General features: G+C 35.0%; 2 protein-coding genes across 10 annotated transcripts; one reads left to right on the top strand and one right to left on the bottom strand.

Annotated features, from left to right (window-relative positions):
- Positions 1 to 1,048: 1,048 nt before the first annotated feature.
- LOC148781428 (uncharacterized) lies at positions 1,049 to 2,365 on the top strand. The gene is made up of 2 exons (XM_088871073.1): positions 1,049 to 1,248; positions 1,870 to 2,365. Exons 1-2 carry the CDS (start codon positions 1,049 to 1,051, stop codon positions 2,363 to 2,365), a joined length of 696 nt encoding a protein of 231 aa, XP_088727199.1.
- A 6,029-nt stretch (positions 2,366 to 8,394) lies between these two features.
- Positions 8,395 to 14,036, bottom strand: LOC18423017 (disease resistance protein At4g27190). 9 transcript variants are annotated; one of them, XM_088871364.1, is made up of 4 exons: positions 10,482 to 14,036; positions 9,340 to 9,412; positions 8,891 to 9,015; positions 8,395 to 8,664 (listed from the first exon to the last, which is right to left on the bottom strand). In XM_088871364.1, exon 1 carries the CDS (start codon positions 13,321 to 13,323, stop codon positions 10,540 to 10,542), a length of 2,784 nt encoding a protein of 927 aa, XP_088727490.1. In that variant the 5' UTR covers positions 13,324 to 14,036; the 3' UTR covers positions 8,395 to 8,664; positions 8,891 to 9,015; positions 9,340 to 9,412; positions 10,482 to 10,539. The 9 variants fall into 9 exon arrangements, with proteins under 9 accessions (XP_088727490.1, XP_088727488.1, XP_088727492.1 ...); XM_088871362.1 differs by having other exon boundaries at positions 10,486 to 14,036; XM_088871366.1 differs by lacking the exon at positions 8,891 to 9,015.
- Positions 14,037 to 15,351: the final 1,315 nt, after the last annotated feature.

The following is a 15,351-nucleotide window of genomic DNA, read 5'->3' as shown; positions in this document are numbered from 1 at the left end:
AAAAACTAAAAATAATAATTCTAGTAAGAAAACATTTAGATCGTTAGTTTCCATTGTTTTTTGATAGAACACCTACTTGCATCCATCTTTAAGATGAATGCTTTTCACTTTCTGGACCACATATGTAGAAATGCGGTCCAACACGCATGAAACAATTTTCCTTAAGGAAATATTTGGATGATTAGTTTCAATTGTTTTTGATGGACCGCCTATTTGTATCCATCTTTAAGATGGATGCTTTATACCTTTGGGACTGCAAATGTAGAAATGCAATCCTTGCTGCATGAGATTATAAACTATAATGTGTATCACATTGGTATATTTGGTTCATATGAAAATATTTTCACATGAAAAAACTCTCTCATATGATTAAGTGTGAGAGTTTTTCACACCAATTGATCGCAATGCATTTTTCACACAAATTGACTGTTAATTAGTGTGTAAAACTTCCATACCTAATCACGTGGGAGAGTTTTTTCATATAAACGTAGGAGAGTTTTTTCATATAAAAATATTATCACGTGAACCAAATGTGTTATATATGGGAAAGCTCTACCTCTACATATTTATAAAACAAGGAAAAGCAATTTCTTCTTGACAACGGAAAATAAATAAAAGAAATTGGTGAATTATTTAAGTATTCGTTAAGGTGGTCCTACAAGACCACTCTATGCACATTCCCCGGGCCAAAACCACTTCACAGGATCCCTCCCTCCATAGGAAACCTTCCATGTTGACTTACTTATATCTATTTGGAAACCACTTCACGGGATCCCTCCCTCCCTCTCTCCCTCCATAGGAAACCTTTCCAAGCTGACTCACTTATGTCTATTTGAAAACCACTTCACAAGATCTCTCCCTCCCTCCATAGGAAACATTTCCAAGTTAACTGGCTTATTGCTAAATGACAACAATCTCACAAGATCGCTCTCTCCCTCCATAAGAAACCTTTCCATGCTTACATGAACCACTTCATAGAATCCCTCCCTCCCTTCATAGAAAACCTTTCCAAGCTGACTGGCTTATATCTATCTGAAAACCACTTAACATGAACCCCTCCCTCCCTCCCTCCATTGGAAACCTTTCCATACTTAATGATTTAGATCAATCTGGAAACAACTTCACAGGATCCCTCCCTCTCTCCATAAGAAACCTTTCCATGCTTAGTGATTTGGATCTATCTGAAAACCACTTCACAGGATCCTTCCCTCCCTCTATAGGAAACCTTTCCAAACTAACTTACTTATTGCTAAATGAAAACAATATCACGGGATCCCGCCCTCCCTCCATAGAAAACCTTTCCATGCTTACAAGATTGGATCTATCTAGAAACCACTTTATAGGATCCTTCCCTCCATAAAATACCTTTCCAAGCTGACTTACTTATTTCTATTTGGAAACCACTTCATAGGATCCCTCCCTCCCTCCATAAGAAACCTTTCCAAGCTAACTCACTTATTGTTAAATGACAACAATATCACATGATCCCTCCCTCCCTCCATAGAAAACCTTTCCATGCTTACAGGATTGGATCTATCTAGTAACCACCTCATAGGATCCCTCCCTCCCTCCCTCCATAGGAAACGATTTGTACCTATCTAATAACCTCCTGAGATTTGGAATCTTAAATCCATAATTAATATGGAGTTAAGTTCAAATAGATTTCAATGCCAATTAATAATACACACTGCGTCTCACCCACAAGGACTTCAACTTCTATACAACTACTGCAACTTTTCTGGAAATACTAGGTTGGGTTTGGGACAAAAATTTGAAATGTTGAATATCAGCTCCTCAACTAATCCTACGCTGTCAGATTTGCAAAAGCATGAAATTATTGCCAGGATTCTTGGAACATTGTACGAGCAGAGTGACAATCCGAGAGGTTGCATGCTATGACCTGGTGACAACAACTGAGACTTATGCCAAGCTTCCTAATTTAGAACAACTGTATCTCTCAAACAATCAAATTTCTGGTTGTATTCTAGAAAATATTGGAGAAGTCATGCCAAATCTATGGATCTTGGATCTCTCCAATAACAGTATTTCAGGATTTATTCCCAATTCCACAGGGAATATGAAGGGTTTGACGGTTCTTCATTTTTATAAAAATAAATTGATGGGACCTATTCCCACTTCCATGGGAAACTTTAAAAATTTGAGGACATTAGTGTTGAGAGGCAATACATTATCAGAGCAGATCCCATCCTCATTAAAAAATTGTACCCAGCTAGAGGTTTTGGATCTTGGTGACAATCAATTATCGGGAAATTTACCATCGTGGATTAGCCAAAGTTTTACCTCACTTCGTGTTCTCTCTCTGAGATCTAACAAGCTTATTGAAGTTTATTTTGATGTGCTTTAGTTAATCATGCTTTAAATATACTTTTCATAGATTTTTTTTTTGTATTTTTTATTTGTTTTTAACAATTTTTTTACTGCCCAGGGCTTTCTTGGTTAGGCCGGTTTATTAGTTAGTACCAAATAACCACTTCCACCCCCATGTCCTATTGATATTTTTGGTTCCATTTTTCCTACACTGGGTAAAACATTTTACTATAAAAATTACCTTAACCCCTGGGGAAGTATTTCTCAGGTTCCACTAATCACTATTTACAACGTAATAGATGTTATATAATGGGTGTGGTTTCTATAAGGTTGCAACCTTAAACAATCCAAGGCGTACCACCAAATTTTATCACATCATGTAATTTTGGTATAAAAAATTATTAAGATTATATGAAAATCTATTTTTATATCTAATTATAAAATTTTAAACTTAAAAAATGGTTAAAATCAAGTAGATCTATAAATATATGAAAATCTTGAAAATGAATGGTCTAAATAATGTTTTGCAAGATGCACTAATTTTTAGACTCAAATTATTTTTTTCTTTCATATTTAATCATCTAAATAGAGGGTTTTTCAACATTAAAACAACCTTTTTCCAATAAATTTTTGAGGTGCGTCTTTAATTCTACATTTTAATGTTGCAACCATATTTACACTTTTTCCTTATATAGTATCTTATTTTTATATTAAATAATATACTTAATACACAAATTATATTTCATTAATATTTAATATAAAATACATGGTTATGTTAGGGTGCTCACACTATAGACTAATTGATCATTGTATTCAACAAATTTTAGACATTTTTATACCATTGTTTTGTACATGGAGTATTTTGTTCATAAGGGTACTTTTGGTAATGGGAAAACTTCCTATGCTCCCCCTACAGTATAGAAGTTCTATCCTCCCCTACCATTTAGCTGTCCATTTTTTATGAAAAGAGCCATTCACCGTTTGATCTTAGATTCGACGTCTCAAAGTATTTTATTTTTAATTTTTTTAATACAAATTTTTTAAATATAAAATTTGGTACGTGCCATCTTCTTATTGGGGGGCACCTATAAAAAAATATTAGCAATAATTTTTCGATAAAAAATAATGACCAAAATACCCCTTAAAAATTTTAAGGGTATTTTGATCATTTTATTTTATTAAAATTATTTTTTTATATATTTCGTTAGTGCGAGTTTAATAGAAGAATGAAGTTCCAAAATTTAGCGTCAAAATAGTTTATAGAAAAAAAAACTAAAAATAAAATAGTGTAGAGATGTGACATTGTAATTGGGGTAATATTTGCCTTCCATTAAAAGATGAACGGTTGGATAAAGGGGAGGATATAACTTTTATGCTGTAGGGGGAGCATAGAAAGCTTTCCCTTTGGTCATTAGGTGGGGTATGACGTCATCCACATAGAGCACACTAGTGATATTTAATGCTCAATGTAGATGATGTCACACCTTATGTAGATGATGCACTTCTCTCCTAATGATAAAAAATATCATTATTAAAAAAAACTTCCTGTACGAAAAAAATATATATAAGTGTCCAAATTTTGTTGAGTACAATGATAAATTACTCAATAGTATGAGCACCTTAACATACCTTTGTATTGTAATACAATATTTTTTATTAAAGGTAATTTTGGTTATTATGAGGGTTGTGACATCACCCACATGGAGTATTAAATGCCACTATTGTGTTCCACATGAGTGATGTCACACCTTTCTTAATAACATAAGTATACTTATTAAAAAAATGATCCATGTACAAAATAATGGTTTATAAGTACCTAAAAGTTATTGAATACAATTATAAAATGCTTTATAGTGTGAACATTATTGTAAATATAAAACAATATATGTATATATTAATATATTTATGAAATAATATTAATATAAATATATATATATATGAAATTTATTTAAATCAAGTTACCAAATATATGAAATTCATCCCTCAACACTTTTTAAACTTGTTAAGAAGCATGGAGAAAAGAAATTTTACAAAAATATTATGTTAAAAGTATTTACATATTTTTCTTGGAAAAATATTTACGCACAACCAAACGTGCCGTTGGAGAAAAGCCAGCTACACACAAAATATAAGGCGAAAGAAAATGGGATTTGGGACGTATAAAGTGAAAGAAAATGGGATTTCATGTTTGAACATCAATAATATATCTTGTGACACATTATCTACCCGATCTATCTTAAAGAGTTTTAGGTACTTGTAGATCTGCATGGTATGGCCTTTACTTTTGAAGCTCCAAATTTTACAATGAAAGATAAAGTTATATTTTCAAGCTATCATAAATGTTTCCAACAACGTAATGTTGAAGTACGCCTTACAAGGTTGATGCCTTGTATATAAATCGCACACAGAAATTAATTTTAAAAAATAAAATCCGGTATGAAAGTGTGGGCTCGGTTAGCTTGACCTTTGAACCCAAGGTTAAATTCAGTGTTTTCATGTGTAGTTGGTCCGGGCTCCTGAGTGTTTTTTAGAGGCTTTCATTTAAAATGTACAAACTTTACAACCCACCTCAAATAATACATTGTACCATGGGGGACATGACATTGACTTGAGCCCATGACTTCAGAAACTTTAGACCCCACCTCAAATGATGCACTGCACCATGGGAGACCTCAAGCAGAATTGGGTGCGATTTATATAGAGCCTGGGCTCTAAACAATCAAAGTAAAGCTCACCTTTAAATAGTATCGACAAATGTAGTTTCAATACTCAAAATCTTTGTGATAATCGTAAATTATATTTTCATATGTAGTTTCAATACTGAAAGTCTAGAACGTAGACTCCCTGTTGTTGTTAGATCAAGCCCTCACCAATTAGGCTCAGCCACTTTTTTTAAGAGGAGTAGACTTTGTATATAAAAAAAAAAAAAAAAAAAAAAAAAAAAAAAAAAAAAAAAAAAAAAAAAAAGGTAAAAAGGAGTTGGGAAGCCGTAACATCAAAAGAAAGAAGGGAAAAAGGTACAGCAAAGAAAAGACAATGAACAAGACAAGTGGTGTTAAATAGAAAGCAGGGGCAGCTTCTCTCTTCTTTCTTTTCTTTTGATATTGCTGCTTCCTACCCATTTTTTATGTTTTTGCTCTTTATCACTTAAAAATAACCATCCCACAATTGAACATGACAAGGGCATGTGAAATGAAGTCACAACTAAATTGATTTAATCACTACTTGTTTACTAAATGTATATTTAACACCACTTGTTCATTGGAGATACAAGTTTGGCATTTCAAGTTTTGTTAAAGCTTTGCTAGAATTTCGTATTATATTTAGATTTTCTTTATTAAGGTCTCTAACACATGACAAAGGAGGATATTTTCTTTAGGTTATGTGGTATATAACCCCCTCCCCCCTGCTCTAATACATGCCAAATGAGGATATTTACTTTAGTTAGTTTATTTGGTATATAACCCCGCCGCCTCTCTCTCTCTATATTTATGATTAAGTTGGATTTTAATCACATGGTTAATTATTATTTTTAGTTTTCAAAATTTATTCATTTTTTCATATTCATGATGTTAAATATGATAAATTTGAATCAAATTATATTTAAAAAACATATTTATTACCAAGCCCGCATTCTACATGTGCGGGCTTACTGCATGCTAACCGCATCCTTATTTAAATGAGTTCTCTCCAAAATCTAGAGATGGATTTTGAATTTTAATTTTTTTTTTTTTTTTTTTGGATATATAACTTGGGGAAGGGTGAACTCAAGATATCATATTGACATCTTTTACCGTGACCACCAATACTTGAGTCCATTCCTAGGAATTAACATTTTAGGAAATGAAAATATGATAAGTAGAAATTTGGATAAAGAAAAAAAGGAACCCCAAAAATAGAAAGGAGATTTTTTTCTTTCTAATATTATTTTAATAATATGAATTTTATCATCTACTAACAAGATGGATGTTGAACGCGTCAAGGGACACCATCCATCATAGAAGTGTGTCCCCTCCCGCATGATTACTTATATGGGAAAATATCTTATTAGCCCACTAGTTGATGAAATAGTATAAGCCTAACGGCTCAGATTGAATATGGGCTGATCTAAATTGTATTTCATATTTGAATTTTTTTCTACAAATATAAATCACTTGCAATTTGTATCGTCCCCTCTTTTCATCAAGACACATTAAATAAACAAATTTAAAAAATTATTCACAAGAACTAAATTGATCAAAATATCCCTCTAATTTTCAAAGGTATTTTGGTCTATCTTTTATAAATTATTTTTTTAATATGTTTATTAGATTCGCCAATTTTTTTAAAATACACACTCAAAATTTCAAGTGAATTTAATTTATAAAAATATTAAAATTCAAATACAAAATACAATCATTATCATTAGATCGATCAACCCTGATTCAATATATGCAATTGGATGGTGACTATAGTGGTCACCTAGAACACTGACCTCAAACTTTCAATATACATGTATATAATTTTTGTTTACATTTAAACTAAAAACAATTATAGATATGTTGAAAATGAAATACAAAACCTAACCATAGCTTGATTGGTTGCCCCTGCAGCACAAATTAGTATAATAATAGATGTCTTTATGGCCATGTCCGTAGCTCGAGAACCCCTACAAATCAAAATTGCCGGTGAATCCATATGAACTACCGCAACCGAGTTGGATCAAGCCAAATACACAATCACCTCCCGAATATATGAAAAATCTAGGAACTCGATTGATGGGCTAAGAGACTCGATAAAACTGACCATGCTTTCTTAGATGGGAACGTTGGATCATTTTTAACGGTTCCCTAAACTAGCATTCAGTGTTTATAATGGTGTTTGAAAACCCAGATCGGCAAAACGGATCAGTTTTCCGGAGACAGATCTGCCCGGCCAATCCAGGTTTTCCAACACTGTTTACAATATTAAAACGAATAGAAAATTTTAAGAAACGAAATGAGAGAACACTAGTTCCTCTCCAAATGAGTTGAGGAGAAGAGAGAAAGAATACCATATTTTTCATTAATATAGTACAATTACTCAAGGAAAATATTTATTTAGGGCTTAGGCTTCACCTTAAAAGTAAAGTCGAACCTCAAAAAAACTTATTACTCCTAAACTTATTAAAAAAATATAGTTACTAGGCTTAGAAGAACCATCTAATCGATCGTTTCAACCCCAAAGACTCTTATGGATTTTTATACATTTTTTTAATTTTTTTTTTATATACCGATTGATCAACAAAACTATGCAAAACCGGAACCGGCCTATGGCAGGTTCCAATCTAACCAAGCAATTAGATCGCCCTATTTTCCAAACATTTGTTTTTAAGTATTACAATACTAACGCTCATCGGAAATAAATTATCGCCCATTGTCGGAAATAAATTATCAAGCCATGTAGGGGTGGGTTCCCAAAGCCAAAATTACATTTTAACATAATGCACCGGCCTCACTCTAACTGCACCCTTTTCATAATCCACTGAGAGATTCTAAAGATTTGAATTATAAATACGTACGAAGTTACTAAATTGCTGATGTCTGTTCATGGCAGCATTCGTAAAGCAAAATCGAACCCCAACGGTTAACTGCACATGGGGCCGGAAACGGTTTAACCGACCTAATCGGTAAATTGGCCAATTCAACTATTCTAACCGAGTAAATCCTGAACCTTCAAAAAAGTGTTGAAAAAATAAAAAAGATACAAAAATATATATACTAAAGTATGAAAAGTATATAAAAAATGATTAAAACAAAACACAATAAAATGTAGTTGAAAATTAATGAAAAAATAGATTTTAACGAATCGAATTGTGCCTAGCAGTATTTTTCAAATTTTCTGAAAAAGATCGGAAAATATAAAAAGTAGGACCAAAACAATTTTTAATCTTTACCATAATGTAAAGAAATACATTACAAAACAATTCCTTATTTTTTAAAATTTATATATATTTTCTTGAATTTTTTTTTAAATACCAATCGATTGCCAAAATTGCCAAAATGCCCAAAACCGGAACCAGTCAATCGATCTAACTAAACACTTAGATCGCGGCAACAGTGATAATATCATTATTCCCCCCTTAAACTAATTTAAGATGTATTGTGTTGATCCAAATCATGGAATGGACACATCATTCCCTACATGCGATCGACTTGAGCCAATCTCCTAGCAAAAGCACAGAAGGTCTTGTCCTCTTCAAAAGAACCCTTCCTTGTCAAATGGCACACCTCCTCGAGGTCAGACGGTCTGAAGGCGAGAGAGAGAGGCTCTTCATGCCCTCGAACCCGAAATCCTCTCGGAATGTACATGAAAAACCTGAGAGTGGGAATATGTTAAAAAAAAAAAAAAAAAAAGCAGTCAAAATCCCAGTCTTGCCTAAACAACCACTAAGACTAACTGCAATGTACATGAAAAACAGAAACTAAAAAGGCTAGCAAGAAGGGAACCTGAAAAAACTAAAGATCATCCAAGCAATATACGAACAGGGAAAAAAAAAAAAAAAAGAAAAGAATGAAAATTGCCAAATAGTTATTCGACTCACTTGCTGCTCTAAAACAAGCCTGTCTCCAAAGTAATTCATGTTAAAGTAATATTGTACTTCACCATCCGGCTTCCCAAGTAATTGAACTCTTGATTTAGAGAGAGGATTCTCTGCTTTTCTACTCCCTAGAATTTTAGAAAGTGGCGGAAAGAGACAAGAAATCAAAGCTTTCCTTTTGTTTTTATTACCAATAAGATAAATATTAATAATAGGATAAAGATCCACAAAAAAAAAAAAGGTTGAGATAGAGAGATTAAGAGACAAGAAATTAAAGCTTTGTTTTTATTACCAATAAGATAAATATTAATAATAGGATAAAGATTCACAAAAAAAAAAAAAAAGGGTTGAGATAGAGATATAAGATTAATCTCTCTTATAGTAATGGAGAGAAATAAACACATAGGGATATGTTTATGGACTTCTTTGTTAGCATGAAGATTAGGACTCACCAGAAGACTGGTTGAGGGAGATGTCACATAAGATAGAGAGAGTGTTTTATGTACACGCACCCGAACCTGTGGCCTGCCCATACTCACTCACTCGTGAGTTTTTTGTGATTATTATACGTGTATTAATATAATGTCACTTCATCACATCAAAAATAACTCTCGAATGTGATCCTACATTTGTTATACAATGAATACAAAAGAAAAAAAACATATTCCTATGTAAACAAAATTACACAAGTCACGTCTATTTAACATAAGTATGTGATTATAAATATTCAAAATGCAATAGGTTCATCATGCTCCATCAAATTATAACATGCAATCCATCGATTTATGTAGACCTAGTTTTGACATAAATACATGTATGCTAACCTGTAACTACGAACGATAAAGTTCCAAGAATTAAGCAGACTAACCATTTTGGAAATAGACAGGTCCAGATAATTTGTTATAGAATACATTATTTTATGACTTAAAATCTTTTATTCATAGTTCTATATGTTGAGGTCGAGATGATCACTTGAAAAAATTTCAAACATTAAAGACAACCTTTTTGGGTGGGTTCTTGAGCTATGACTTATATTTATAATTTATAGGATACGAAGATTATGGGTGGGGTAGGGTTTTGTGTCAATTGGACCCCAACCCAGATCTGGAACCTACCTAGCTAGGCTTACATGGACCCAGACCCGGGTCTAAAAATTTAAAAACATTAAGTTCTATACTATGTAATATATATGTTTTATTCTAGTCAAAATGATAATAAATAAAATTTAGTGAAAATATATATGTTATATATATTAATTATTTTTTTCCTACCAGGTCGACTCAACCCGGTCCGACAAAACCCGATAGGGTCCATGCCAGATCTAGACCCAGACGCGACCTAGGCAGGTCCAAGCATCCAAATATGAGAAGATGAGTCCAAACCAATCTTGATTGGCGATCCGACGGTTCAATACGAGATCATTGGGTGGCCATCTGCCCCACTAATACGATGTTTCATATACTGGCTTTCACCATTCATGTTTATGAGTGAGAGAGAGAGAGAGAGAATAGGCATGAAGGTGGGCTCAAGAAGAGAGAGAGAGAGAGAGAGAGAGAGAGAGAGAGGATTTCCAGTTATAGGCTTGGAGGTTTACCTACCTCACGGGTGAATCCTCCCTCATGAGCAGAGCTGAGCTGAGCTGAGCTGAGCTGCTAATGTAATTGTAACCACTCCCACTTTGCTACACTTGTTCTTACAAAGAGAGGGAGGAGAGTAGAGTTGGTACGCTCATCTTCCCATTCCAATCCCGACCACCATTCTTTTTCTCCTTCAATTAGTCTTAGCATTTCTGCTTCTCGGAGACCCAAAGGGAGCCTTTTCAACTCGGGACAACCTCTCACAAATATTCTCACCAATGAAGGCCATGTGATCGCAATCTCACATATACTCCTCAATTTCACCAAATCATATAATTTCAATTCTTTTAATTTGGGGAGGGTGATGTTTTGGCCTACCTGCCCCCCACTAATTATCTCTTCTAATCCACTGCACCAACGTATCTTCATTTTTTCTAAGCATGGGAGACATTGTACCACATTTGCCAATAACACATTCTTCAATGCATCACATCCTTCAATAGTGAAATATCTGAGATTGAGAAGATGACGGTCTCCATCTCCCTTCCAAATTCTCCTCACAACTCTCAAATCCAAGAGCCTCAAACATTCCAATCTCTTCAAGCTGGGAACAACATCAAGGCCAACAAAATCCAATTGAGAACAATTTTTAATAAACAGCTCATCCAGCCTTTTCATGGGCGGTAGTTGCTCAAGACTAGTCAAGACTTGGCACCCTACTACCTCTAATGCTTCTATCTTATCAAATATCTTTCGATCCCATTGTTTTTTGTTAAAAAATGGGCCATTCCCATTGATGCTTATCCGTAATGAACTTAAGCTCTCCAACTCTTCAAATTCCTCCCAACATGCTTCTTCAGTGCTAATTTCTTCTCTCCCAATCGTTTTCCAATCGACGTATCCGCTGCTCATGGTGTTCAGCTCCTCCAGACATGATAGCCTTGATATAACCCCATGTTTTATGGATTTAAGATCACGAGTCTTTCGTAGGTTTAGAAGCTTTAAGTTGGCTAGTTCTCCCATCCCCTCTGGCAATCTTTTGATTTTGGTATTGCACAAATCCAGCACTTGGAGTTGCTGAAGTTGTCCTACATGAGGAATGTCGACTAGGTTCTCACAATCGTATAGAGAAAGGTAACGGAGATCCTTCAAGTTGGATAACGATTGTGGCAGAGAGTTTATGCCAGTTCCATAGAGATCAAGAACCTTTAGGGCTTCTAGACATTCAAAGAAACCCTCCGGAATGTTATTCAAATTTATATTTTCTCTGAGTATCAATGTCGTGAGAACCAGACACACTGGCCGATTTGGAAGTCTCTCTATTTCATTACGCATCAACGATATACGTTGGGCCTCTCCCCATTCTTCAACCCTAAGTGCTTCCTTCAGTCCCAATCCTGCTTCCACAATAAAACCCCCACCCTCTCTTGTGGAGCCGATACGTATGGCAACATCTCGGATCACATCATGAAGCTTCACGTATGAATCCCATCCTGGAACTTGCTCTATCATGCATGAGTCGATCAGCTTTTCAATTAGACCGTGGCCTTTGTTTCTAGCATCCTCCACACTATCCACTCTGCCTAGGAGCCCCTCACACATCCAACTCCCAGCCAAATTATTCTTTTCAATTTCGTAGTCCTCTGGAAATAGGGAGCAATACAAGAAACATTGCCTGATGTTTTCATCTTGTAATTGATCGTAACTATACTTCAATGGCACAAACACTTCACGTTCCATGCCCTCGATCTCCATTGTTGCTTCCCGTAAAGCTCTCAGTGCATTCTCCCACACATGCACATTATCCTTGTCTCTCATCGCACAACCGACTACGATGATGGCGAGTGGTAGGCCACCACATTCTTTGAGGACCTTACGAGCGATGGGTTCTATGGAAGGGAGACTTACCACATTTCTTGCTTTTTCACGAAACAAGATCCATGCTTCCTCCTCTATTAAAACATCCACTTTAATTTTGAGGTCAGTTTCCATCCGATTGCACACCATTAACGATCGAGTGGTTATTATAATCTTACATTTATTTTGTGGGTTTGGGCGAGGTACTCCTATAGCATTCAAATCCAGCTTTTCCCACAAGTCATCTAATATAAGCAAGAATCGTTGCTCCTTCAAAGCAAAAAACAATCTCTCTGCAATCATATATTCATCTTCAACATTCATGCCCAATTTTGTCATTATTTCTTTTTGAATTCTAGTTATATTTACATCTTTTGACACAGTGATCCATATCACTCTCTTAAATTCTCGATTTTGCGATAGACGATTGTTGATTTCAAGCATGACAGTTGTCTTTCCAACGCCTCCCATACCGTTAATGCCAATCACACCCAATTCATCGTTACTCAAACATTCGAGGATCGTATTTACATTTTTATCAAATGTTGACTGACCTGTGATTGAAGCTGTAGGCATCTCCCTCCCCACCGGCGGTGGTCGATCCATGCTCCAATTCACAGTATTTGTTAGATTGATGTGAGTAGTGATTTGGGATAGTTTCGTTGTTGCTCGTCTACCTGACTTGTAGTTGGAGGGGCAATTTGGGCAGAGTCCTCCGAAGCAACACTTGTTCTCGTTGTATCTTTCAACTACTTCATCTGCTTCACGTTCCAATTCTCGTGCCCTATTGAACCACTGTTGTGCTTCACTCGTGGCTGCCTTCCCACTTCTTTCTGCTGCTTCAATATTCGCCTCCAAATCAAGAATTCGGACCTTAAGTCGTTCATTCTTATTTCTCAGTTCCTCAACCTTCTCCTGGCATTTGAAGAGATATCCGAGCTGTCGAGTGATGGGTTCCAAAAATATATTCAAAATTTGGAGCACGACAGTAGCAATTTCCATGGTTGATGGTAGCAAAAGAGAGGCAAACACAATGAAATAGTTCAGTTAGCCACAAGCCTTGGGACACTAAACAAAAGCACCTTGTAAAAAGCCCAATTGGTCGAGAAAACCAAGTAGAAGGAAAGTGTCCTTTTGGCGAAGAAGATTAACAAAACCAAGGTGAACAAAGCAAAGCTCTACGTTTTGGTGGAGAAGAAGATCAAGAAAACCAAGGTGAACAAAAGGAAATCTCTCTGTTTCAGCCGAAAAGAATATCAAAAAAAGCAGGGTGAATAGAAGGAACACTCCTTGATTTAGTCAAGAAGATCAAGAAAACCAAGGGGAGTAAGAGTTTTTGGTTCAAGAACTTGCTCACAAAAAGATATCACAATGGTATTTAATGATGCAATAGATTAGTCTCTGCATATAAAGAGCGATAAAGATGAAGAATCAGAGGTAGTGGTTTGGAACCAGCATAGAAAAGAAGGGAGGAGGTGCAGCAAAGAAAAGAGGAGGAGGAAGAAGTAGTGGTGTTAAACCAATTTTTTTAAACATCATTCCACACGCCATTGTAATTGTCATTTGAGGGATGGGTGGTAGGGTGCATCGGTGAAAATATTATTCAATTTCCATTATTAATCATCCTATGCTCATTCAAAACATGGGTCGAATTTGTAAAAGACCTTCATTCTGACTTTTCCACCCATAAACTATGTTGGAATAGTGAAAATATAGGCGCCAATAGCACCATCCTTGTGTGTTTACTTTATTTGTTACGTACCGTTAGCTTGTTGAGCTCTAATCATGATTAGTCTTATACATTGGTGGGTGCTAATGAATATAATACAATAAAGTATGGATAAATGAGCATGAAAGAGCTCAATTGAGAGGGCTTTATTTAGGAGCTCATTGGTGTCATGATAATATGGACTTAGATGCCAAATGCAGATGAAGTAGTAAAAAGCAAAAGGAAAATGTGTGGACCTCCACTGTTATAATCCAAAAGGTTTCGCATTTATGAAAGGAATTGTGTGGACCTCCAATTGCAATGCAGATGAAGCAGTTAAAAGCAAAAGGAAAATGTGTGGACCTCCACTGTTATAATGCAAAAGGTTTCGCATTTATGAAAGGAATTGTGTGGACCTCCAATTGCCTTTGGGTATGGTTTGTTTAGAGGCGAGGCTCTAAACAAATCAAAGTAAAGCCCAGGTGCACAAGGAGGCCAATTGCCATTGGGTGTGGTTTGTATAGAGCCGAGGCTCTAAACAATCAAAGTAAAGCCCACCTTCGAACAGTGTCTCAAAATATGGTTTCAATATTGGGAATCTGTGTGACAGCTTTAAAATATATTCATCTTTAAATATAAAATTTAAAGCTTACAAAATAGAGTAGATTGAGCAGATCTGTGAAAACTTGAAAATCTTGAAAATTGACGGTAAAAAAATGCATTATAAAATGTATTGTTTCCAACACTTGAAATCCATTTTTTTTCTCATGTCCATGCATCTTGATGTCGAGATGATCACTTTGATGATAATTGGGCATGAAAACAACCTCTTTTAGTGAAAATTTTGAGGCAGGCTCTAATTTGATTGTTTAGAGCCTTGGCTCTATATAAATTTTTTCCATAGCTTTTAATTAAAAAAAATAAAATCTAATCTGAAAGTATGGACTCGATTAGCTTGACCTTTAAACCCAAGGTTAAAATCAGTGTTTTTATGTGCAGCTTGTCCTGGCTCCTGAGTGCTTTTTACGGGCTTTCATTTAAAATGTACAAACTTTACAACCCACCTCAAATAATGCATTATTTGGTCGATTCATAAACGCTTGAAAAATATAAGTCTATAGCATAGACTCACTGTTGTTGTTAGATCAAGCCCTCACCAATTAGGCTCAGGCTCTTTTCTTGAGTGGAGTAGACTTTGTATATAAAAAATAAAATAAAATAAAATAAAATAATTATAAAAAGGGGTTAGGAAGCCGTAGCATCAAAAGAAATTATGGAGAAAGGAGCAGCAAAGAAAAGACATTGAACACGTGGTGTTAAAA

Source organism: Amborella trichopoda, chromosome 7 (genome assembly GCF_054954075.1).
Source record: "Amborella trichopoda isolate Santa Cruz 75 chromosome 7, AtrichopodaSantaCruz75HAP2 v2.0, whole genome shotgun sequence".
Taxonomy (NCBI): Eukaryota; Viridiplantae; Streptophyta; class Magnoliopsida; order Amborellales; family Amborellaceae; genus Amborella; species Amborella trichopoda.
Note: the sequence above shows the minus strand (reverse complement) of the source record. Positions and strands in the feature narration are given on the sequence as shown.